Source organism: Lissotriton helveticus, chromosome 4_1 (genome assembly GCF_964261635.1).
Source record: "Lissotriton helveticus chromosome 4_1, aLisHel1.1, whole genome shotgun sequence".
NCBI lineage: Eukaryota > Metazoa > Chordata > Amphibia > Caudata > Salamandridae > Lissotriton > Lissotriton helveticus.
In genome coordinates, this window is record NC_136063.1 from 1,253,025,318 (window position 1) to 1,253,048,598 (window position 23,281).

General features: G+C 44.6%; 1 protein-coding gene and 1 long non-coding RNA gene across 3 annotated transcripts in view; one reads left to right on the plus strand and one right to left on the minus strand.

The window, feature by feature from the left end:
• The window catches only part of CYB5A (cytochrome b5 type A), a 180,868-nt gene that overhangs the window by 17,835 nt on the left and 139,752 nt on the right, over positions 1 to 23,281 (minus strand). The window contains exon 4 of the mRNA XM_078687805.1: positions 1,506 to 1,540. Coding sequence (XP_078543931.1) covers positions 1,506 to 1,540 — 35 coding nt within the window. The remainder of the gene's footprint in view (positions 1 to 1,505; positions 1,541 to 23,281) is intronic.
• Positions 11,918 to 17,141, plus strand: LOC144829059 (uncharacterized). Of its 2 annotated transcripts, XR_013610586.1 has the most exons (3): positions 11,918 to 15,879; positions 16,013 to 16,322; positions 16,871 to 17,141. It is a non-coding gene; the product is annotated as an uncharacterized LOC144829059 (long non-coding RNA). The 2 variants fall into 2 exon arrangements; XR_013610585.1 differs by having other exon boundaries at positions 11,918 to 16,322.

Sequence of the window (23,281 nt, forward strand, 5' to 3'; positions counted from 1 at the left end):
TGAGAGATGACTAAAGTTTTGACAGTATTTTTTGGAAGGTAATTAAGATCATGTTCAGATACAATGTTCTTTATGGTCCTGATTTGTGGTAAATAAAAGTTTGCTGCTTTAGTCAATGCTGGTATTTCTGCATTCGTAAAGATGCAAGCACCCTCAAGTGCTTTCACCCAGGAATTAGGGCTGAAAAGAAAGAAAAGAATTCCCTTGACTTTATGGTACCTCGGATTTATCCATTCTTTAATGTGACCCACTTTGAGTCTTGAAAGTGGAAATTACCTTGGAGGAGTCGATGATGAAAGGCACATCTGAATATGGCAGGCATTTTGCTGGAGTGAGACAGTTCATATTGAATTTTTCATTCAAAGTTCAACAAAATGTTTAAAAGGTTTGGTGCCAAAATGGAGCCCCACTGAAAACCACATGGCATGGCAACAGGTTCTAAACAAGACTTTCCATGTTTAAGAAGTCACGAGTGAGCATAGATACGAGTGAAACCATTTTAATACAGTGGTGGCAAACCCCATTCTGTGTTAAAGAGTGTGTAGGGGTATTATAAACTCATCTGTCACACACTGCATTTAGGAGATATAGTATGACCTTTACCGAGGTTTCTGTGGATGTCATCAAATACATTTAGAGTAGCATACTTTGTGCAGAAAATCAAATCGTTGCCTATCAAGTAAATACCAAATGCAATGTTTTTATTGTGAGACTACACAGGTTTTCTTGCTTTAAATCAGTAAAGGGAGACCAAAGAGAAGGTGGTAGTTTTAAGCCAGAGTAGGATCCAGATCCTGTTTCTTTAATAGGGGTTTGATTTGTCCAACCTGGAGACATTCTGGAACTGTGCCATTGTGAAGGAAAGAGTTTGTCAGTATTACAATTAATGACATTTGAAGGCTCTCAAATTGAAAGAAAGCATTTTTTTGTTTCAAATTAGCTTTCCTGGGTATTTAAGCCTGCTCTTAGCCCCCAGAAACTGCTTCATTGTAAATAAGCAAAGAAATATATTTTTTTGGCTTAATTACCCTATTTCTCCACAAATAAAAAGTAATAGTGAAGAGGTGGTAATCCATTATCAGTCTTAAGAAATGAGAACATGGTACCCAAAGTTTGGTATGGCTCCTTCTTCAACGACGTTAGCCCATCTGTGACTGTGCACAAGTCACGTAGATAGGGGTCGACAGATATTTCATACAAGGTATAATGGCTGTCAAGGTGGTGAACATCTTCCACACTTTCCCCTAGACCCTTTAGCCTGTACTGTTTCTTTTGCCAGAACAAACACACAAAACCTAAATAAACATAGGAAGGGACTGGGATTTTTTTATTCATAGAACTTAAGATGCAGAGTTATGTACAGTTCTATCAAGACCGGAATAGTATCAGATGAGGTTGCAAACGAATGGCCTTGCTATTCCGAACCAACTGCATTTTGGGTAAAGCAGGAGATATTTTTAACCCAACATGCATTCCACCTTGTTACATGTAAATGTATACTATACCTGGAATCTGTATCGGCTGTAGAAATTAAAGATTCCTGAAATTAAAAAAAAAAGATGAAAATAATTAAACATCAGTTTAGCGGTCAACTATCCGTCGTTTATTAAAACAGGCGGCAAAGCACAAAGCAATGGTGACTGTTCTGATGGGACCAAGCTGACATTTAAAAAAAAAAATTAACAGCAACTTTATGTACAACAGAAAACACTACACTATACTATACATGGAACCATGTATGTATTGAAAGGATTTTTTTATCAAAATACATTTAAATAAATTAATTGATATATTCAAATCAATATTACAGATAATTACAATTCTATATGGGCTATAACCAATACTTTACAAATTAACTCTGAAATAAAGTACTCTTGATATAAAGTATCTAAATGTAATGGAACTCCTAATGTAATGGCCACTATGTAATGACTCCCAATGTAATACTCTCTAAATGAACAAACTGCCATGCACCATATGACCGGTCAGAACTGTACTTCACTACCAGAGTAATTTTTCACTTCAGGGTTTCCAACCACTGCCTCTGCGTGTTGTCATGCCTAAATGCCTAAAATTAGTCTTAGTGCGTTTTACTGCCCTGCTAGCTATCAACAAAGGTAACGCATGATACACTGCCCAACCATTTTAGCGTACAAATGGCTCGTTACCCATAAATGACACATAGTACTTTAAAAAAACTACTCACAAGAAAAAGGTTTACCCATTGGACTCTTCCCACTTCTGAATTGTGAAAGCCAACTAAAAGGATCAAGTTATCCTCTTTAAGTTCCCAAAACACCAATCTGAACACCTTTAAAATGTAAACGTATTGGTATTGTGCATGTGCCAAGACATCTCACCAGGGTGGCCGGCCATATGAGTTTCTTGGCCCTAAACTTTGGAATAATCTGCCACATTCACTGTAGCCTGCAAATCGCTCACAGTTTTTCGGAAGCAGCTAAAAACCTGGATGTTTCCTTCTTTATAACTGGTATCATGCCCACTTTTCGTTCTTGCTTCAGGTGAGGAGGCTAGGAAACCTTGGCAGACAAGCGCTTAAATAAACCCACCCAAGAGAATGTAGAGCATGGCTGACAGAACAGCTACAACATAATTTCAGTAGATTTTTTGTTCAAATCTGTTTTTATTGTGAACACAGCGATAAGCCTACAACCCCTTTTCGGGGCCGGCCGCGCATGGAAGGGCCAGTAGGTAGAACTAAACAGGGGAGATGGAGTCATTAACACAGCGCCCTGCCTACAACCCCCGGAGGGGGGGGCCGGCCGCGTGGCTTAGGGGAGAGCAGAGCAAGAGGTGGCCATGAGCTGGCAATGCGCCGTTGTGTGGGGTAGGCACGTATGTGAGGAATAGCAATGGTGTCACATTTTCAACAGGCCCAACAGGGACCTAACTGCCCCAGAGAGGGGTGGAAGCCAGAGTGGCAAGTAGGAAGGAAGTAAAGTCAGGAAAGGAGCTAGCAGTGACAAGGTGAAGTGGAGGTAGAGGGGCGCACCCGTGGCAACAAACAGGGAGTGCAGAGCACAAGGCGGCGTTGGGGTTAGCGGTTAAGAGTCTAGTCTGCTGGGGTCAGCAGGGATGAGGGCGTCCTCGAACAATTGCAGAGCGCGGAGCCTGGGAGGCATGTGTCGGGCATAGCTAATCGAGCACAAGAGGCGCACTAGGGGTTCCCACACTGCCTTGAAGCGCACCCCCCTGAATTGTATCCGCGCTGTGAGTAGTTCCATAGTCAGGATCTGCCAGAGGCGCACGAACCAGGATGCTATCGGCGGCGCCTCTGTTCGCTTCCAGTACAGGGCAATGAGCTGTTTGGCAGCACCTAGCATGTGGAGGGTGAGGATCCAGTCGCTGCGCGTGAGGGCCCTAAGTGTGGGGGGTCGGATGCCCAGTAGGAGTGTGCAAATCTCTTCAGGGAGGGGGAAACCCAACACCTTCTTGATGTGACTGAGGACCTCCTTCCAAAAGACAGCTAGGGTAGGGCAGGACCACCAGATGTGTACGAAGTCGCCAGTCGCAGTGCCACACCTCCAGCACAACGGCGAGGCAGTGGGGAACATTTTGCTGAGTCGCAGGGGGGTGTAGTACCATTGCGTCAGCATTTTGTATGCGTTTTCCCTTTGCGGGATGCTGCGGTAGGTTTTGGGGATGTCGTTCCAGAGCCGAGTCCATTGAGAGGGCGTGATGTCAGCGCCTGTCGCCGACTGCCACTGTTTCTGATAGGGGTGTACAGGTGGGGCGGTGGGGTGTTGCAAGATGTTGTAGATCTGGGAGATGAGCCGTTTCAGCCCCCCGAGGGATCGTGCCAACTTCTCAAAGGGGGTATACGTCCTAGTAGCAGCTTGGTACATGTCCTCCCCCGAGGTCCAGTGGCGCAGCTGCGTGTACTGTAAGTGGGCGGTGGGGGGGAGCCTGAATTCCTCCTTGCAGTCTAGCCATGTTTTAGGCGATCCGCCAAGAAAAAGGTCTCCTGCAACTCTGCAGTCGCCTTGCGTCCAGCTCTCAAAAGCTCGGGTCCGGGCGGCTGGGGGGAAGTGCGGGTTACCCGCAATGGGAGTATGCGGAGAGGGAAACGTGGTGAGACCCTTGGCCACTGCCACCCTGTCCCATATCTCAAGAACCGTCCTCGTGGGGACCGCAAGATATGCACTTCTGGAACGCGCCACTCGCGGCAACCAAGGCAGGTCCCATATGGAGCGCCCCGTGACCGATCGGTCCATGTGGAACCAGTGCTTGTCGCTTTCGCGTGCACCCCATTCGATCACGTACCGGAGGTGAGATGCCCAATAGTAGTGGAGGAGATTCGGGCAGGCAAGACCGCCCCTGTCTCTTGGTTCCATCAGGACTTTCTGCGAGAACCGGGGTCTTTTGCCCCCCCATATGAAGGACGTAAGGTCGCGTTGAAGGTTTCTGATGCAGTGAATCGGGATCGGGGTGGGGAGGCACTGGAAAACATACAGAATGCGGGGAAGGACGGACATCTTGACAGCGTTGAGCCGCCCCAGCCAGGAGACCATCAAGGGTTTCCATTTGCGCAGGTCAGCCAGGACTTCCTTGCGGCAAGAGGCCCAATTCCTCGAGGACCACGAGTCAAGATGGGGCGCGAGATCCAGGCCCAGGTATTGAATATGGCTGTCCGCCCAGCGATAGGGCGTGACCCCCTGCAGGAAAGAGATCTCCTCGTCGGGGACGGTGAGGTTAAGCGCCCAAGACTTGGCATGGTTGATTTTAAGGCCGGACGCCTGTTCAAACAGGGAAAGGGCTTCGTGCACCGCGGGGAAGGAGACCCGAGGGTTCGTGAGAGTAAGAATCAGGTCGTCGGCGAAGAGTGCTACCTTATTGGTGCGCCCTCCGAGGGGGACACCATGAATATCAGGGGTACGCCTAATCAGCTCCGCCAGCGGCTCAACCGCAAGGGCGAACAAGAGCGGCGACAGCGGGCATCCCTGCCTCGTACCCCTGTGGACCGAAAGCGGCGATGTCAATTGGCCATTGACCCGAATTCGGGCATGCGGTCCTAGGTAGGGGGCCATGCACCTGGAGATCATGATAGGGCCAAGACCTAGTTTCTTGAGGACCGCCCGCAGGAAGGTCCAATCGATCCGGTCGAAGGCCTTTTCTGCGTCCAGCGAGAGGAGACAAGCCGGTAGTTTCCAGTGGTGCACCTTTCCCACCAAGTGCGCCAGCCTGCGGACATTGTCGGCTCCCTGGCGGTCTCGGATAAATCCCACCTGGTCCGGATTCACCAGGCCCGGCATGTGTGGGTCAAGTCGTTTGGCCAAGACCTTGGTGTAAATTTTAAGATCAGTGTTAAGGAGGGCGATGGGGCGGTAGGAGGCGCACAGGTCCGGGTCTTTCCCAGGTTTGGGAATCAGGGCTATTTCCGCCATTCAGTAGATTTTTATTTCCCTATATGGAGGGGTTGCCCGTACATGCGTGATTCTATCAATGCCTAAGCAGAAAATAAAACTTTCTTTGGCAACAAATACTGTGTGGTTAATATAGACGCATCTGTATTATATACCAGTACTGAACCTATTGATGCCTTGAAGCTGGTAGGTACTTCTTACAAGAGAGGTCAGCCTCATACTATTCCCATTATCCCATGCTTACAGAAATGAATGAGTGTATCTTGAATAACAATTACTTCATGGTGGCATATGAGGACAAAAAAAGGGAATAACCCAATTACTTCATTTAGCAGTCTAGCGATGGGTTCAGGTGCCCTCATATGCAAACCTTATCATGCGTTTTGGCAATTATTTAAGATCTGAATGATTTAGAAGAATATTACTTCATGCTGAAAATAAAGGATTTCAATTGACAGTTCGCAATTTGCATATGCAATATAAACACAACATGCTCAACTGTGGGTGATGCAGACTAGAGATCCACTGTGCTACTCAGCGCCATGGAAGCAGCTGGGCATGGTCATATCTGGGATCCATTATGTTTGCCCAGTACTATGCCTGACTGTACTGCAGGGCTCCCCATATGAGGACGAGGTAGTAGGGGGAACATCTAGAGAGAATGAGACTGTGCGACTGGAGCTCGAGGAGGCAGAGGGGTTGGGGGGGGAACATCTCCCTACACGAGGTGAAAGCGGCCAGTAAGCACATGGTGCATAACAAAACACAGGGAACGGATGGATTACCGGCAGAATTCTACTCGACCTATGCAGCGAAGCTAGCTCCTAGGTTAGTCTCGATGTAGGCGGCAGCTAGAGAAATGAAAATACTACCTGACACCACCAGAGAGGCCCTTATTGTTCCAGTGTTAAAACCTGGGAAGACGGCTTATGATCGCACAGCCTATAGGCCTCTTTACAGGTTGAACATGGACCATGAAATATTGAGCAAAATAATAGCGACCGCACTATTACAGCGCATGTACAAGTTAGTCCACTCGGATCAGGCTGGCTTTATTCCGCAAACGAACACAGCAATTAATATAAGAAGACTCGTAGCCATATCAGACGCATGGGATTATGCCAAAGAAGATGCAGCAGTGTTCCCTGATAATATCGAAAAGGCGTTTGATAGTGTAGATGGCACTATCTGTAGAAGATACTGGAGAAAATGGGACTGAGCGAGGGCTTCGTGGGCTGGTTGAAATTACTGTACATGGATCAGAGAGCCACAGTACGCATGGGGAAGGTCATCTCCTGGAGTCAGAGTGTGGAAAGGGGTACACGGCAGGGATGTCCCCTGTCTCTGCTGCTATTTGCACTGGCCATGGAGCATCTGGCCTAAGTGCCCGGTTTGGGCAAGACTGAGGGGCTGAAGGTAAGGGGGATCCACCATTATATAGCCCTATATGCGGATGACCTACTGTTATGTCTCCAAGAAACAGAGGAGGACCTGAGAGGTGCTAAGAGTAGCTGAAAGAGTTTAGCCGCTATTCAGGATTGAGGGTGAACTGGAAAAAATCAAGACTATTCCCCACGTCGTTGGACAGGCCCTCCACACGGACAGGCTGGGATGCCTCCAATGGGAGCCCACCTGTTTGGAGTACCTGGGGGTGAAAATATATCACAGAGCTGTGGACCTAGTGGAGGGCAACGTGGATAGGGGGATATGGTCTCTTCGTTCCTCCATGGAGTCCTGGGGGTCCGTGCCGCTGTCCGTAGTGGTTAGGGTGGCCCTTCTGAAAACAGCGGCACTCCCGCTCCTGCTATACCTATTCGAGACTCTCTCAATATGGGTCCAGAGTGTGACATTTTGAGACCCAAAATCACATCTTATAACGTTCATATTTTAAATGAGGAGCCTAAGCCTTGGACGAAAGAGTGGTCACTACTTATCAAAAAGGCAATTCAGAAATTCTCTGTGGCAACATCATTGAAGAGGTCACAAGCAAGGCGGCATCTAATTCTGACTTTCATTCTCTCCTTGCCTTTCTCGTTGTGGTTCAGATGCAACTGGTTCGCTAATAGAAGGCCTGCTAGATCATGGTCCTCAGGAAAGTGACAACCTTGCAGCGGATGGTGATTTAAATATGTTAATTGATTTTAATGCTTTTATTTGCTCTTTTGTAGCAGCTCTAACTGCACCTACTTCAATATTGGATATTTTCATTATTTTGCAGAAGTACTTCAAGTTGTTTAGAAACATTACTTTCTGCAAGGAAAAATCAATTTTTGAAGACTGATTGTTTATAATCTATAGAGCAGGACCTTGCTATGGTGTGTTCTAAAGTTATCACAAGTAGTGAGACAGAAAGATTCTTATTGGAAATAGCTACCTAAGGGGCTCTCATTCCCTTCACCAAATACAGTGCATTCAATTATGGGTCAGTCTAATCAAATCTATAGATCTCATTAACTAATGATAGTGGTGAAGAGTAGCCACATGTACAGGGTGGGTTTACTACCACTGTAGGTTATTCTTAAAGTGTAACAAAGTAATGAATTCTTTAATGCCCAGAGAGACTTCCACTAAAGCCAAGCAGTACCTGCCCTAGGGTGCTCTGTGGCACAGGCAGAGAGTTGCTAGGACTCTTTGGTGTAACTGGCAAGGTAGAAGTCTCCAAGGAATTGATTACCTCTTTGTCTTTACACCCAGAGGGTCAACATCAAACCAAGAGGGTCTATCGGCCGGTCACAAAGAGGGTGCAATTCAACTAAGTCTGTAAGAACAGGTTACTTACCTTTGATAAGTCGGTTTCTGGTAGAGACTAACTGGCCACAACTGCTTCACCTTTTGAATATTCACCAGCCATCATACTGGAACTGGAAACTTTTCATTAGTATCTCTGTGTGCGGATAAGTGGTGCTGTGTGCCTCCACACTGACACCATTCCGCTCTGGAAATGGTATGAGGAGCCTATATAGGCGGCACTCCAGCACTCTGACATACGTTACTTTCGAGGCTGCCCATGTCCTCAGACGCAGAGCCTCAATAGCAAATTGGTTGTTACCAGTGTGCAGATTTCTGGACTTTTGACTATGCATTAATGAGATCCCATCACAGAATGGGGATGATGAGTGGGCAGGTGAGGGTTGTGCGGTTAGACAGTCTACCAGAAAGAGCGTTACCAAAGGTAAGTAATTTGTTCTTTTGATACAGACTTCTAGCCACAGATTCCTCACCTCTTTGATTAGATACCAAAGCTATACCCATTTGGTTCCCCTCTCAGTGAACACTGCTGTCCAGACAAAAGTGCTTCTTGAACGTATGGAGGGACACCCATTTGACCACCTGGCCTCTGTCCAGGGCAGGGACTCAGCATGCCATTGTAGATTATCAAACGCCTTGTTGATATCTACAGTGAACACTGCTCCATCTTCTTTGGCATAGTCCCCTGCGGCTCTGGAAGAATAAAAAGAGTCCTGCCGGAAGTGCTTTCTTGCCAGTGCATAGCTTATTTTAATGAAGAGTATGATCCAGCAGTAGATGGTTTTCTTCTGCAAAACATTGTGTTTTTCTACTCCAGAGAACCCCGCCAAAGACCCGATAGTCCACCTGCTGTGCTTTGGTATGATGGGGGTAAAAGCTCATCGCTCTCCTAAGGTCCAGGCAATGGAGTCTCTTCTCGTTAGAGGGAGAGGTGGAGCAAAAAATGCCAGCAAGGGGATACGTTTGTCGACATAGAACTGCATCACAACTTTCAGCAAGGAAGATGCTTGTGCCTAAAGTCCAGTTTGTCTTGGAAGAAGGTGGTGTAAAGGTGGGTTGACACATAGCTTGAGGCTGACTCACACCTCGCACCAATGTTGCAGCGACAAGGAACACAGTCTTTAAGATAAGACGCTGCAATGGACAGCTTTGAAGCATCTCAAAGGGAAGGAATAATGGAAATGCCAAGTTACGGTCCCACTAAGGCATGACAAAGAGGGAGGAAACCAATATTGTAAACTTTTCAAAAAGCGCATAACAAATGGAAGCTTAAACATTCAGGGCTGATCAAGCAACCACAAAAAGACCACAAGGTATAATTTAATTGAGCCCAGAGCACAGCTTTGCCGGGATAGAGAAAAACCAAACAAAACATCAGATAAATTCGCCTCAAGGGAGTCTATCTGCCGAGCTCCGCACCAATGCACAAATTTGTCCCAACGACAGGCGTATACAGTTTTTGCCAAGGGACACCTGGCTGGAAAGAAGACATCAACCATGTTCAGAGAATGGTTGCAGGTGTTCAGAAGTCACTGCTCAATCCAGAAACTGGTCCCAGGATGCTTGTTTCCGGTCCAGGGAAGACATGGCTTTGGCAGTTCGGGCTGGACTGTTCCCATGAGGCACAGGGTCAGACTGATTTGCATATGGCCATGTCTGAAATGGGGTGGTGGAGTGAGCTAAAGAATGGTGATGGATTAAACCCAGATCAGTTGACGGGGGGGGGGCTGTTTGATTTGCTCAAACGCTCCGTCCATCATCCCCTTTTGTATCGCTTTGTTCGCCCTAAGTTGGCAGGGTATGCTCAGACGTAAGTCCCTTGCTCACTTTGCCACTGGATTCAAGCTAGCCTGCCTGGCTGATGACGACTGAAATGCCAGAAACCGGTCCCAGGATGCTTGTTTCCAGTCCAGGGAAGACATGGCTTTAGCAGTTCGGCTTGGACTGTTTCCATGAGGCACCGGGTCAGACTGATTTTCATATGGCCATGTCTGAACTGGGGTTGCGGAGTGAGCTAAAGAATGGTGATGGATTAAACCCTGATCAGTTGACTAGGGGTGAGTGTTTGATTTGCTCAAACGCTCCGTCCATCATCCCCTTTTGTATCGCCTCCCAACCTCTTGGCGTCTGCATGGAAGTCCTGCAAAGCTGACCCACATTTTTGCCCAGACACAGCTCTCTGTGGGAGTTTAATAGATGCCCAAGTAGTGGACGCTGTCGTTCGTCACCTGAAGACTTCAGGAAAGAGCATTCAAATTAAGTGGGTCATGGGGATGACAGAGAACCTATTTGCAATTTAAATTTTATTTACAAATGAGAAGCACACCTCTTTTTATACGAAATATTTAGAGAAATATATAATTTTTGTTGTTTTAATAACCATGCGTGCTGCAAAAGTGGCACGTTTGTCCAAACACCATGCCTCTGAACTGAGCAACCTATCTAGAGTGGTGAGACCACTCAACTTTTGCGCACTGTTACACCTGGTCAGTGGGTCAGACCAGAGTCACCTTCATATTTTTATAATGTATTCTACATTCAAACTATACACAAAATTTAACACATGAATCTCAACACTACAACATAAATGTTTGCTTTTTAATATGCATAGATCGACAAGAGTAATTTGTATCATTCAACTGTATTATTGACAATTCATAACAGTTTCACAACAGAACTACATAATCATGCTTAGTAGTAAACAGTTGTAGCGGCCCTTGTAGTAGCCCGATGCATTTCGAGTCCCTTCGGACTCTTCCTCAGGGGCCTGTAAATGGGGACCAATTTTTAAACATGAGTATAATTAGCTCACTTTTAACATTCCATAATATCAGGCAATATAATACGGAGGCAACAACGTACAAAAATGTCAGAAATGATTGTCAGGGAACATTTTAGAACGGATATTGAAGTGTACCTAACAAATAGAAAAGCCTACAGAATGTTCCGTGGAGATTAGTGGAGTATACGGTGAACACGAACTCGACTAGTAAGGTAGGAAGCTTTTTGGCGATGTGCGCCTGCATTGCGGAGGAAAAAACTAAGAGGAGAAAGGTTTTGAGCATGGTTTTTCATGTTTGTTCACAGATACGATTTGGTATTGAAAAAAAAGGGAGTAACGCGGTAGTGCGCAGTAAAAAGCAACCGAGGTAAGGTTTTTCACGAAGTAGGGTTTTAGTTTAAATTTTTTTTGGTTAGAGCTGGTCAGTAATTGTCATCTTGTCCACAGGCAGGGCGGAGTGTGTTTATCATTAATGTGAGTATGAGTTACCTTGAGGTGGTTGAGTTTTTTACACAGTGGTGTGGTGGCGGCTTTTCTATTTGTTAGGTACACTTCAATATCCGTTCTAAAATGTTCCCTGACAATCATTTCTGACATTTTTGTACGTTGTTGCCTCCGTATTATATTGCCTGATATTATGGAATGTTAAAAGTGAGCTAATTATACTCATGTTTAAAAATTGGTCCCCATTTACAGGCCCCTGAGGAAGAGTCCGAAGGGACTCGAAATGCATCGGGCTACTACAAGGGCCGCTACAACTGTTTACTACTAAGCATGATTATGTAGTTCTGTTGTGAAACTGTTATGAATTGTCAATAATACAGTTGAATGATACAAATTACTCTTGTCGATCTATGCATATTAAAAAGCAAACATTTATGTTGTAGTGTTGAGATTCATGTGTTAAATTTTGTGTATAGTTTGAATGTAGAATACATTATAAAAATATGAAGGTGACTCTGGTCTGACCCACTGACCAGGTGTAACAGTGCGCAAAACTTGAGTGGTCTCACCACTCTAGATAGGTTGCAGAGAACCTATTTGCCCCAACTGATTTGGTAACCCAAGTGAGCACTGAAGGTCCTAAACAACTGCAAGACTGCCAGGATCATAATAGTCAGCTTGGTGACACAGAGAAGTAGGTCATGAGCATATAGCAAGACTTTCTCTGCAGATTAGTTTGAGTCAGAAATATTAAACCCATGCATGTGAGGACAAGCACAAACCACAGCAGCCAAAGGCTCTAGGGTAAGTGCAAACAGTAGTGGAGACAGTGAGCACCCTTGTTGGGTGCCCCTTCTAATTGATAAGGCAGATGATAGGACGCCATTTACCCTCACCGTCGATGTGGGGGCATGGTATAGCAGGGAAATCCACTGCCTATAGTTTGGGTCAAAGCCAAATTTCTACAGGGTCTGATAAAGAAAGGGCCTGTGAATAGTGTTGAACGCCTTTTCGGCATCCAATGGCAAAAACACATGGAGGTCAGTCCTTTGGCGAATCGCTACTATCCAATATGCAGACTACGTAGATTAAGTCTGGGGGATCTACCAGGCATGAAACCTGATTGATCATTGTGAACGAGTAGGACTATTGCCATCAAGAGCCTGGTGGCCAGAATCATGGTCAGCATCTTTGTTTCCATATTTAACAAAGAAATCAGGCGATAGGAACCACAACTAGAATCCACCTTACCCGGTTTATGAATCACGGCGTTGAACACGCTCTGCAGATTCGGCGGGAGCACGCCACCTCAAGGCCCTCTCTAAAGAGACCAAGCAGATACGGATCCAGCTGTCCTGAGCAGAGCCTGAAGAACTCGGCTGGAAGGTCATTTGGCCCGGCACCTAACCCGGTTTAAGGAGCACAATTACTGACTACCTCATAAGGTGTTCCTCCAGCACCAGTCGATGTTCTACTGACATCATCACATGACCAGCGCGTCCAGGTATGTGACTGCAGTTGGGCGTCGTAGAACAAAGCATAAAACTTTGCAAAAGTCTCCGCAATGTCCCTATCTGTTGAATAGGACTCCCTGACTCATCAAGAATACATCCCACCCATTGTGTGTCCTTCTCCAGTCTGCTGAGCCAAGCAAGCAACTTGTTTCATACAGGCGGTGGTGTATTGCCAGCTATTTCCTAATCTCTCCCTGCGCCAAGTTGCGATACTCCCTCCGGAGCACTTCTAGGGCGCAATGAGTCTGTGAATCTCCAAGGGGCACCTCAAGATCTTTGAGCGGACGCTCAAGCCCCTCTAGCTCCACTGTCGCTTTGCATTTGTTGGATCCCAAAATTGTCTTTGCCTGGTCTCTCAGGACGGTCGTGTAGGTTCCTGGCAGGCCTACGGGCGGAGTATCTTTCTCAGACAAGCGAGGTGCCTCTCGCCACACCAAGTGCCTCTGGAAGTTCCAGCGCGGAGATTGGCTTTCCTGTGGCTTATGTCGGTGGTTTGGGTCTCGACAGCTTTCTGTGGAAGGCTGCCAAACAACCCTCAGCAGCATTGGGGTCGCAGGTGCCTCAGGGCAGGAGGATGCTGCAGGATCTTAACAGCGGGTCCGGGAGCCAAAGTTTAACAATGCCAGTGGGCCATCTTGCTGGCCACCCCTCCCATCATAATAACAATAATATGCAGATTAATTACAATAGTAGTTTTGAGAAAATTAAAATGTATATTAGTAATATAATAAAACTTCATTCTAGATTTTTCTGCTATTGAGAGAAATGGATATCTAGCATTCCATGTGGAAGATGTTCAAGCACAAAGTAATTTCTCAAATGTTGATGGTTTTGACCGAGGCAGAAAAAAGGCAACAAAGTTTCAGGCAAAGTGCATTCTCACAAGAGATCATAGCCAGCACACGATCCAAAGTGAGGAACAGTAGAAGGGAAGTGCTTTTCGTCCCGAAACTGAGTGGAGTTAAAAAATTAATTTGATTTTAGACTGAATACTAAGCACACCACTGATAGTAAGCAGATTATATAAATACTGTGCAAACATTGAAACATTCTAAAATATAATTTCTCAGTTCGATATCTAATCTTAGATTATTTAAACATTACATAAATAAAAGGTGAAATCCTCATGTAATGTTATGTCTTGTAGTCATTTTGCCAAAATGAAAGGTACTCATTGGTTATCTTCTATTTAGTGATTCCATGTTTGTGGAAAATATGTAATCTTGGATGCAATAATTGTAAACATATTGAAAACACTATCAAGTGGAAGGTCTTTCAAATGAAGGTGTTTTTAATTGTTTGAACGATTATTTGAACAAGGACCTTATACGCACCTCCGAGTGGAACTATATAGGGCGCACGACCTGACTCATGAATCTTCGAATTTTAGAAGGTTTACATGCAATAAAGAATGTAGACGTGATCTATCCAACGGCCCAAAATTGTGCAAAATAAACCAGTTGACTTCTAAAGTGCATACAGGAAATAGGGTGATCTGCCTAGCAAGATGAAACTGAATAATTTATCAGAAATAGAAAAATGTACCTGGATGGCTAAATAAAGAGGATTGTGTGCATGTTTTTAATGAATTAAATACACTAGGCTTCAAATAGATGGGATCAGATAAGGTAGTTATATGTATTACGACTAGACAGAATTGGAGCTGTATCAACAAGCAATATTAATACGGAACATGGCGGCGGGTTAGTCCTGCCATAGGCTTCTTCTCTCGCTCCTCCGGACTGCATGCATCGAATGTATCTGCTTTGAGGCATCCCTGGGCCAGCTAAACAATCCTGTACCTGAAGAGGTCCACCCCCTTACCTGGTTTGGTCTGGCTCACGCTTGTTGCCGTCTGTTGGGGGGTTTTTCTCTGGCGCCTCTCAGCATTCCGGCTCTGGTTCCTGCGAGAACGCTGCGGGGGCAAGGCTTTCGTCCGAGACCCAACCAGATCGAGTTGGGCGGAGACGGAGTGCAGGCGCGTTGGTGTTCTGGTGGGGCGTATCTCTTTCCTGTCTGCCGGTCTATTGGCTGTTTGTTTGTTCAGCTGCCCCCCTGCTGCTTCTGGTGCTCCGGTCTTGATCGGAGCAGGCGAAGACTCTATGCCGGTGTGCTGGCGTCCTGTGGGGCTTCCTGGTGAGGCACTTGACGCTTTTGCTTGCCCGTTGATTTTTGCTGCTCTCGCTGTCCCCGGTGGTTCTGGACATGACCAGACTTGATTAGACTGGAGCGGCGGAAAAATTTTGCCGTCTCTTGTGTGGTCTCTGCAGGGACCTCTGGTGAGGGGTTTGCTTTCTCGTTTACCTGTTTGCCCAGCCAACCCCCCCCTCGTTGCTCTCGGTGCTGTGAGGGTCTTGAGGGTCTGGAGTGGTGAAATGTGAGCGGTTATTATCCAAACCCCCCAGAATAACTGGCAAGATTTAGGTCAGTGGAGGTGACCAGTGATTGAAGGTGGTAGATTGTAGTGGATCCTTGTCCATTATATGCAATTGTTAACATTAGGTGTGCTGGATGGCTGCAGTTGAGACCCGGATCTAGAGGGGACAACAGTGATTTGAGGATCACGTGGAGGATCACTTCGTCCCTCCTGGTTTGAAGGTGTTGAGGAATTCCTTTGTTTGTTTTCTCCTGTATGACAGCCTGGCCCGCGTGCTCTGTAGCTGGCAGCGTAGCTGCTGAAAGGCGAGCGGCAGTCAGGATTTCTTTTCGTCTTATATTTTTTCAGCATTGGTGCGTTTATCCTCGTCACCCAGCTGCAACTAATACTGAATAGAAAATATCGCCTGAAAAGAAAATACCTTTTGAAATATATGTACACCGTCAGAGGTATGTTGCATCGCATTACATGGCCGTGCTTTATTTGTTTCTCCAACTTAATTCCCCATTGAAATAATCTGACACATTACGTTTTGTAAACTTTGCAGCATTGCCTCGTCCATTTCTGCAATACAGCAACATAGTAATTGGCAAGAAACCACCTTTCAGCATTATACGCACACACTAAAAGGTAGGTTATTATTAACATAATGACATCGCCTCTTTACGAGCAGATCGGCACATTGTTAAATGGGTACTTATGATCCAACCCGGAGGTAGAAACCTTCACTTATTTCCGTTTTTTCTTTCGTTGCACGTTTCAGAAACGGAAAGATCGAACCAGAGCTAATTTATCAAGGCCGGTTCAGGAAAGTGGAGCCGAGGCATTTTAACCTTATATATAGGGTATGTTCCTTTTACTACTGAAACGACTGATTATAGCCGGGTCTAAAAATCTGCCTTTCTACACGAATTGTGTTTGATACTGCTTTTGGTTTTTCCGCTTTTTTTCTCTTTAAATAGTTATCCGTCTTGAAAAGGAGACAAGAGGAATCTTATAATATAATATTTTATCAAATTATAACAATTACCGATCATTGACAGCGGCAACTGAGATACAAATAAAGTTGTGAGGTAGGAAAACTCTCGTAGCTGTGGGTACGATAAATTTAAAACAGAGACTATGTATTTAGGTCCTATTGGTATCCTCATCCTGTTTACTCTGTTCTGGGATAATGGAAAAACATAAAGACTAATCTGAGTGCATACAAATAGCCACAGATGGCAAAATAAATACATTGTATTACTTTAATGCACATTTCCTTAAACTCATCATGTGAGTGTGCTGACAACAATATTCTGTTTGGTGTATTACCGTTTCCTACATTCACATCTATCAAGTCAAATGAGCACTGAAATCCTTATCCCTTTTTCTTATATAATTCTCCCCTTAGGTGGGACTACTTGTCTATGCATTGGGTTCGCTTTATAATTATAACTATACCTACTTCCGTGATTAAAGAATTTGACAGTTTAAGCAAAATGTTGAAATGTAAGGTTAATTCTGATCGTAACTTGATTTATGAATATGAGCAATTATTGTTTTATGATTAATTGTTTTTTTTCAACTCTCGATTTAAATGAATGTATTGCTATATAAGTAATTATGTTTTTATATTTAGGAATTTGGAAATCTGTTTGTCTTGAAGAAGGCGCTGGTCGCCGAAACGCGCGTCGACAACACATTTTATAATTAATTTCTGAATTAATATTTTGCCCCTGTTTTTATGAAATTGTGATTATTGTGTTTTATTTTTTCCTGTGTAATTTTTTATTGCATTTTTTTGTGTATTAGATTTTGGGCTTAATTAAAACTGTCTTATACTCTATATGAATGCCCTGTGTCGTCCTATGTATTTTACGTTATTAAAATAAACTGTCTGTTCTACGGAAGTAGGTTTTTTGCGTCCAATCACTATTATGTGGGCAAGTTATGTTCTCTGACCGCCTGGGTTGATATTTACACAAGGATTTCTTTTAGGGTCACTCCGGGCAGAGCTTGCTATTGCCAAGCTCCCCAATTAACCGAGTCTACGGAGGGCCAGGCCACGAGCAGATATGCTTTGAGGAATAAAATATTTGAGTATTCTAAGTCTATAAGCAGCACTATTGCTGTTCTTTTAGCTTTGGGGTCTAGCAGTGGCTGGTAGGAAAGCTGTGAGTAAGAAGACCTCTCCCAGCCTTGAAAAAACCCTACCTCTTTCGACACGACAGCTGAAAGAAGTATCTCAACTGAGAACTCCCTCTCTCAGATCGTACTTTAAGGGACATCAAAAAATGTATCAAAAAAATATACAACGATCAGTGATGGCAGAGTCTTCCTCCCATGTTGTAACTCCTTTAGGAAAAATGTCCGAAAGAAGGGTGGTTCCTATAGTTGACAATGCGCTGGCTGACCAGGTGACTTATTCTGATCTTCCAACTGCAAATAGGTATCAGGTCCTGGGGAACTGTGATATTGACCCTGTTGGATTTCCTGACGAGCCCTTGCAATTATCTCTCAATGCCCCCATGGGCCCTAATAGCACCAAACAATCTGATCTGATGAGGATGTTAGAGGGATTATCCTTGGATATTAAGAATAAGTTGCCACATCAGAAAAGAACCAGGCTAAAATCCAGGACACTTGGGAAGCATTGGAGGTTAAAATCTCGGCTATGATGGAAAGGATCTGTTTGATGGAAGCCTCTGTTGAGGCCCTGAATAAGGAAGTAAAAACCAATCGGGCTGAGATTCAATCATTAAAAGCTGGAGAAAATCTATGCTGGACAAAATAGAAGCCCTCGAGAACAATAGTGGACGTAACAACATTCAAGTTCTTAATGTACCAGAGGGGGTGGAGGGTGAAAACAGCAAGAGTTTTTTTTATAGATCTGTTGAAACAGTTAATGCCAATGATTGCCCTTGTAAACCTCGAAGCCGACATTCAGAGAATTCAGAGATCCTTTCTGAAAAAATCTAAATAGGAAAACTCCCAGAAGCATTTTGGTTAATTTTAAAACTTTTCTTTTGAAGGAACGAGTCTTATCCATTGCACTTAAAGCTGGCTCCTTTGCTAAGAGAGATTGGTAGTTTAGGATTAGATCTGATCTTTCTAGAATAACGCAAGGCAGACAATGGGAATTGGGGAAGTTCATTCCAACACTGAGATCTTTAGGTGCAACAGTGCAATTGAGGTTCCGCGCTCTTCTGAAAGTAATGTGAAAAAAAATGTTTAATTTCAGAGAGCCTAAGGAGGTGGGCCCCTTTATAGAGCAAATTAAGGCCCAGGGATAACCTATTGTTTTCTTTCTTTAGCATGTATTTCGGAGGGGGGGGGGGAGGGCTTTGCTGGGTTATTATTTTCAGGCCCAGATCAGGTTTTGGGAGGGTGCCCTTGGAGGGGGGGGCACAGTTAGAGGAAGTTACTCTTGAGTTTCACAGGGTGGGGAGCATAATAGGTGAAAAGACAATAAAAAAGTCCTTGTTGGTATAATGTACAGGATATTGTAAATAAACAGAGTGGTTTTTGAGCAACTGTTTTACTAGCGGTCTACGACAGTGTTCGCATGGTGGCTTAGGCATAATTTTAAGCTCTTCCTCTGCTTCTAATTAAAAATGTACATGGAATGTTAATGGCCTTAGGGTTCTGAGTAGGCAAAGGAGAATTCTTCAATATCTAAGTCAATGACAGTATGATATAGTTATTCTCCAGGAAACCCACTTAACCCTCGAGGAATGGGAATTGATTCGGGTCAAGCAGAGTTGGATGGAATTTTCTATCCATACTCCACAAGCTTGCTATAATAAAGGGGTGGCTTTGATGATTTAATACTCGGCCAAAGCAACGTTAGGTGATATCAAGGCAGATCCCAAGGGGCGATGGATCATTGGTGATATTAAAATCCAAAATGAATTGTCTACTCTTGTATGCTACTATGGGCTGAATATAGATGATGAGGGACCTCTGAACACTATATATAGCTATCTGATTCAGTCTAATTTTCCTATTATTATGGGGGGGGCGATTTTAATATTCTTTTAAATCATGTTCTGGATAGTTCAAATGGGGCAGGGAGGTATCTACAAAGATGGGATCCTTTGGTAAAGTTCTGTTGCAGGACCTAGGTCTGATAACACCCCTATTAAATCAGAGCTCCCTGGTTCAGCTCCAAGTCCCCCCCTCCCCCTGTAAGGTACTGACCACATTTCCCAACTTAGACTCAACCTCTCCGACATCATTGATGAATCGGACCATATCGGGCTCCCCTGCAGGACCCTGCCCTCCCAGGATCTTCCGAATGGCCCTTCCTGGGCTGGAAAGGCGGATCCTCGCTCTATTAACCGCTTGCGCGCTAGCGGGGTTTCCCGATGTGCGCTGCGATATGTAAAAACCCTCGTTACATGACAAGGTCAGCTCGTCATGCGCGCAGCGCAGGTAACGCCCATGACGAGCTGACCTTGTCATTAGCGTCGAAGGGGTTACACAACTCCTTGGAGTCTGGCAACTTGCCATCCACCATGAAGGAGGCCAGAGGTATCCTCCTGTTAAAGAAATCAGGGGCAGACGTTGCTAACCCCAAAAACTATAGGCCCATCTCCCAGCTTCCTGTTCTGGCGGAAGTTGCGGAATACCATGTCCTTACAACCCTCTCGGCTTTCCTGGAAGAACATCACCTACTCCAGGGGCGACAGGCAGGTTTTAGAGTCCACCACAGTACGTAGTTGGTAATGCTGTCAGTACTCGATGAGCTCAGAATTATGCCGGACAACAAAAAACTGAGCGCCCTGATCTTACTAGAACTATCAGCGGGGTTCGATACGGTCAGCAACGCACAACTGTTAGCCAGACTCACTGCTGTGGAAAACTGCAGGTTGGCACATCGCTGGCTAGAATCCTTCTTATCATGCCGGTCCCAGAGGATTCAGTTGGGTGAGCAGGTATCAGATAGTGGCATCCTTACCTTTGGTGGCTCTGCTCTGTCCCCTCTCCTTTTCAATATATACTTACAGCCGCAGATGGTGGCCCTAGCCAGTTGGGACTGCAGAGTCTTCAATTATGCGGATGACACCCAACTCATCCTCTGTATTGACAACTCCTCCCATGTGCATGATCTGGCACAAAACATTCTCAGATTTACAGTGAACTGGATGACAGCCAATTCACTGAAAATGAATCTGGAGAAAACGGAGGTCCTTGTCATCCCCACCAAAAGCAACCCCTGGAGTGACCTTTTCTGGCTGTAAGAAGTAAAGAGGAGCCCCTTGAGGCCAAAGGAATAGGCCACTATACAGTGTTTAAAAAGCGGTATCCTTTGGGCCGGATTATATTAGCTACACAACATCCACTCCATACGTCACATACAAACTTGATATTTCACCTCTTATCATTTATCTGTATTCAAGAAGATTGAACCATATATAGCTAACATATAGCCAGACCACATAATCAATTGAAAAATTATCAAAAGATTTATTGTTATAAAAAAAAAAAGGGAGCGACAGTTGTAGTTCATACCATAGCTCATGTTCGTGGTTAATCACATCATTTATTAACAAGTCTAATCACAATATAATCACACATAACATTAAAAATGATAACAGTTAAAAAGGAGAGTCACTAACAGACAAACACAGTATGTCATTAACAAATACACATCCGTGATGTGACAATATCCAAGGCGTGGAACTTGAAGCTTCACAATTTATACTCTTTATCCAACGCCTTTGTTCCCAGATTGTGTAGAAAACTAGGCGTTGACGCGTTGCGATGGCTTATCTTATGTCTCCATCTTTTTCAAGACCATAATATTGACTCTCAAATGATTAAAACATTGCACATAGTCTATTAAAAACCTGTGTGGTGAAACACAAACATCAATCAGTTCAACCCTATATGCTACATTAATCATACTATCCTATACATATCCGCTTTATCTCTATTGGAGAAGTCTTTAACAAAACATTGTATGTTAAAACACATTACACTTTTCTGGCGCCAGGAGCTAGGTGTCACCCCCACACCAGTGCCGGTTGTTAAAAGTCTGGGCATAAAAATGGACTCCGAGCTTTCCATGGCCAAATAGGTCACTTCAGTGGTCAGCACATGTACAGGTCTCATGAGGCAGTTGCGTAAACTAGTCCCCCTCCTTTCAACCACCTCAATTACAGACAATTGTGTCGGCCACTATTGTCTTGAAGCTGGATTATGGCAATGCCTTATATATCGGCCTCCCCCAGAAACGTATCAACAAACTACAAGTGGTACTGAACGATGCAGCCAGGATGATTTTCAGACTCCCGAGAAGGTCTCACGCCACCCTGCTGCTGGGTAAGCTGCACAGGCTTCCCATCAGGCAGAGAGCAACATTTAAAGGCCTCTGTATTGCCCACAAAGCAATCTATGGGCATGCCCCAGCCTACATTATAGATCGCCTTAAGAACTATGTTCCAGGCCATATACTGCGGTCTGCCGAGGTCTGCCACCTAGCCCTTCAACATTGCAATACTGCATCCAAAGGGGGCAAAGCTTTCTCTGTCCTGGTCCCACAACTATGGAACCAACTGCTTGAACACCTTCGCAAGGTATCCGCACTCCTCCCATTCAGGAAGCAGCTCAAAACTGACCTGCACTAGGTGTAATCTGGGACGCTTACAAGGCCTTTTTAAGAGGTTGTGTAATAGGTTTGGCAGCCAAAAAATTCAAGGAGGGTAGAAGGACGATTCAGAAACTGGAAGATGATATCGCCAGAGCAAGGAATAATAGTAAAACCCACCTTGATAAGAACTCAAGTAGCGAGGAGAGTAGAGAGGTTTTAGCTTAAAGACAACTGCTACTAAACCACCCAGACGACATCACTAGGTAAAAGTGGGAAGCGAGTAATTTAGCCAATTACAAATGCAGTGAAGGATGTGGGAAGCTCCTTACCTGGAAGTTTCGGATAAATAAATCAGAATATCTCTCCGATAGAACTCAAATCTGTAATAAATCATCTAAAAAGGGGTTGGGCGGCAGGCACTGATGGTATTACTAACAAATGTTATATAGCTTTGATAGAGGAGATCGCCCTGGTACTTGTCACCTTACTGGATGGGATCTTTTCAGAGAGCTGTGTAAACCCCAAGTCGTGGGATGAGGCCGCTGTCTTTCATTCTAAAACCAAATAAGGACCCAAGAAAACGTGAGTCACATAGGCCTATCTCTCTGCTGGATTGCGACTATAAAATCTTTGCGCAAATTCTAGCAGGGAGGTTGAACCCAGCAATGAGCTTTTTGATTCACCCTGACCAGAAGGGGGTTAATTAAGGGTCTGCAACGCCATGACTTAACTCATCAATTAATCGGTGCGATTGATATTGCTAATAATTTACCTCTTACGATCTTTGCTTTCGATGCCGCAAAGGCATTTGATAGGGTATATTGGGCCTTTTTAACCTATAGGACTCGAAAGTTTGGACTAGGGGACCACTTTGTCAGAGCAATCAGTAACGTTATAAAACCCCTACTGCTCGACTCATAGTTAATGGTAATCACTCGAAATCAATTAAGTTGGAGAGGGGGGACGAGACAGGGGTGCCCCCTTTCCCTTTGTTGTTTGATCTTTATATAGAGCCATTAGCCTGTAGTATTAGGGCTAGCTATAATTTTGCTCTCTTTGAGTGGGAAGGGTGGGAAAAGAAAATAGCTTTATATGCGACTTAATGGTGTTTTCTAGGGGACTCCACTACTATTCTACCTGGTCTAGAGGAAATCTTGATAAATTTCGGGGAGGTCTCTGGGTACTTAATTAACGCCCCAAAAACCGAAGTCATGACTTAGAATACACCACCTAGCAACGTGACAACTAAGCAGCAAATTCGATATTTAGGTGTACAAATTGCACATAAAATCTGAGTTAGCACAAGTAAACCTTGATCTTAAAAAGAAAGAGATTACCACATTATTAAGATCTTGGAGTGGTCTTCCATTGACTATACTAGAACACTCTAATTTAATCAAAAGGTCTATCTTCTCAAAGTTCGCTTTATTATTGATTTGATTCCCCTACATTTTA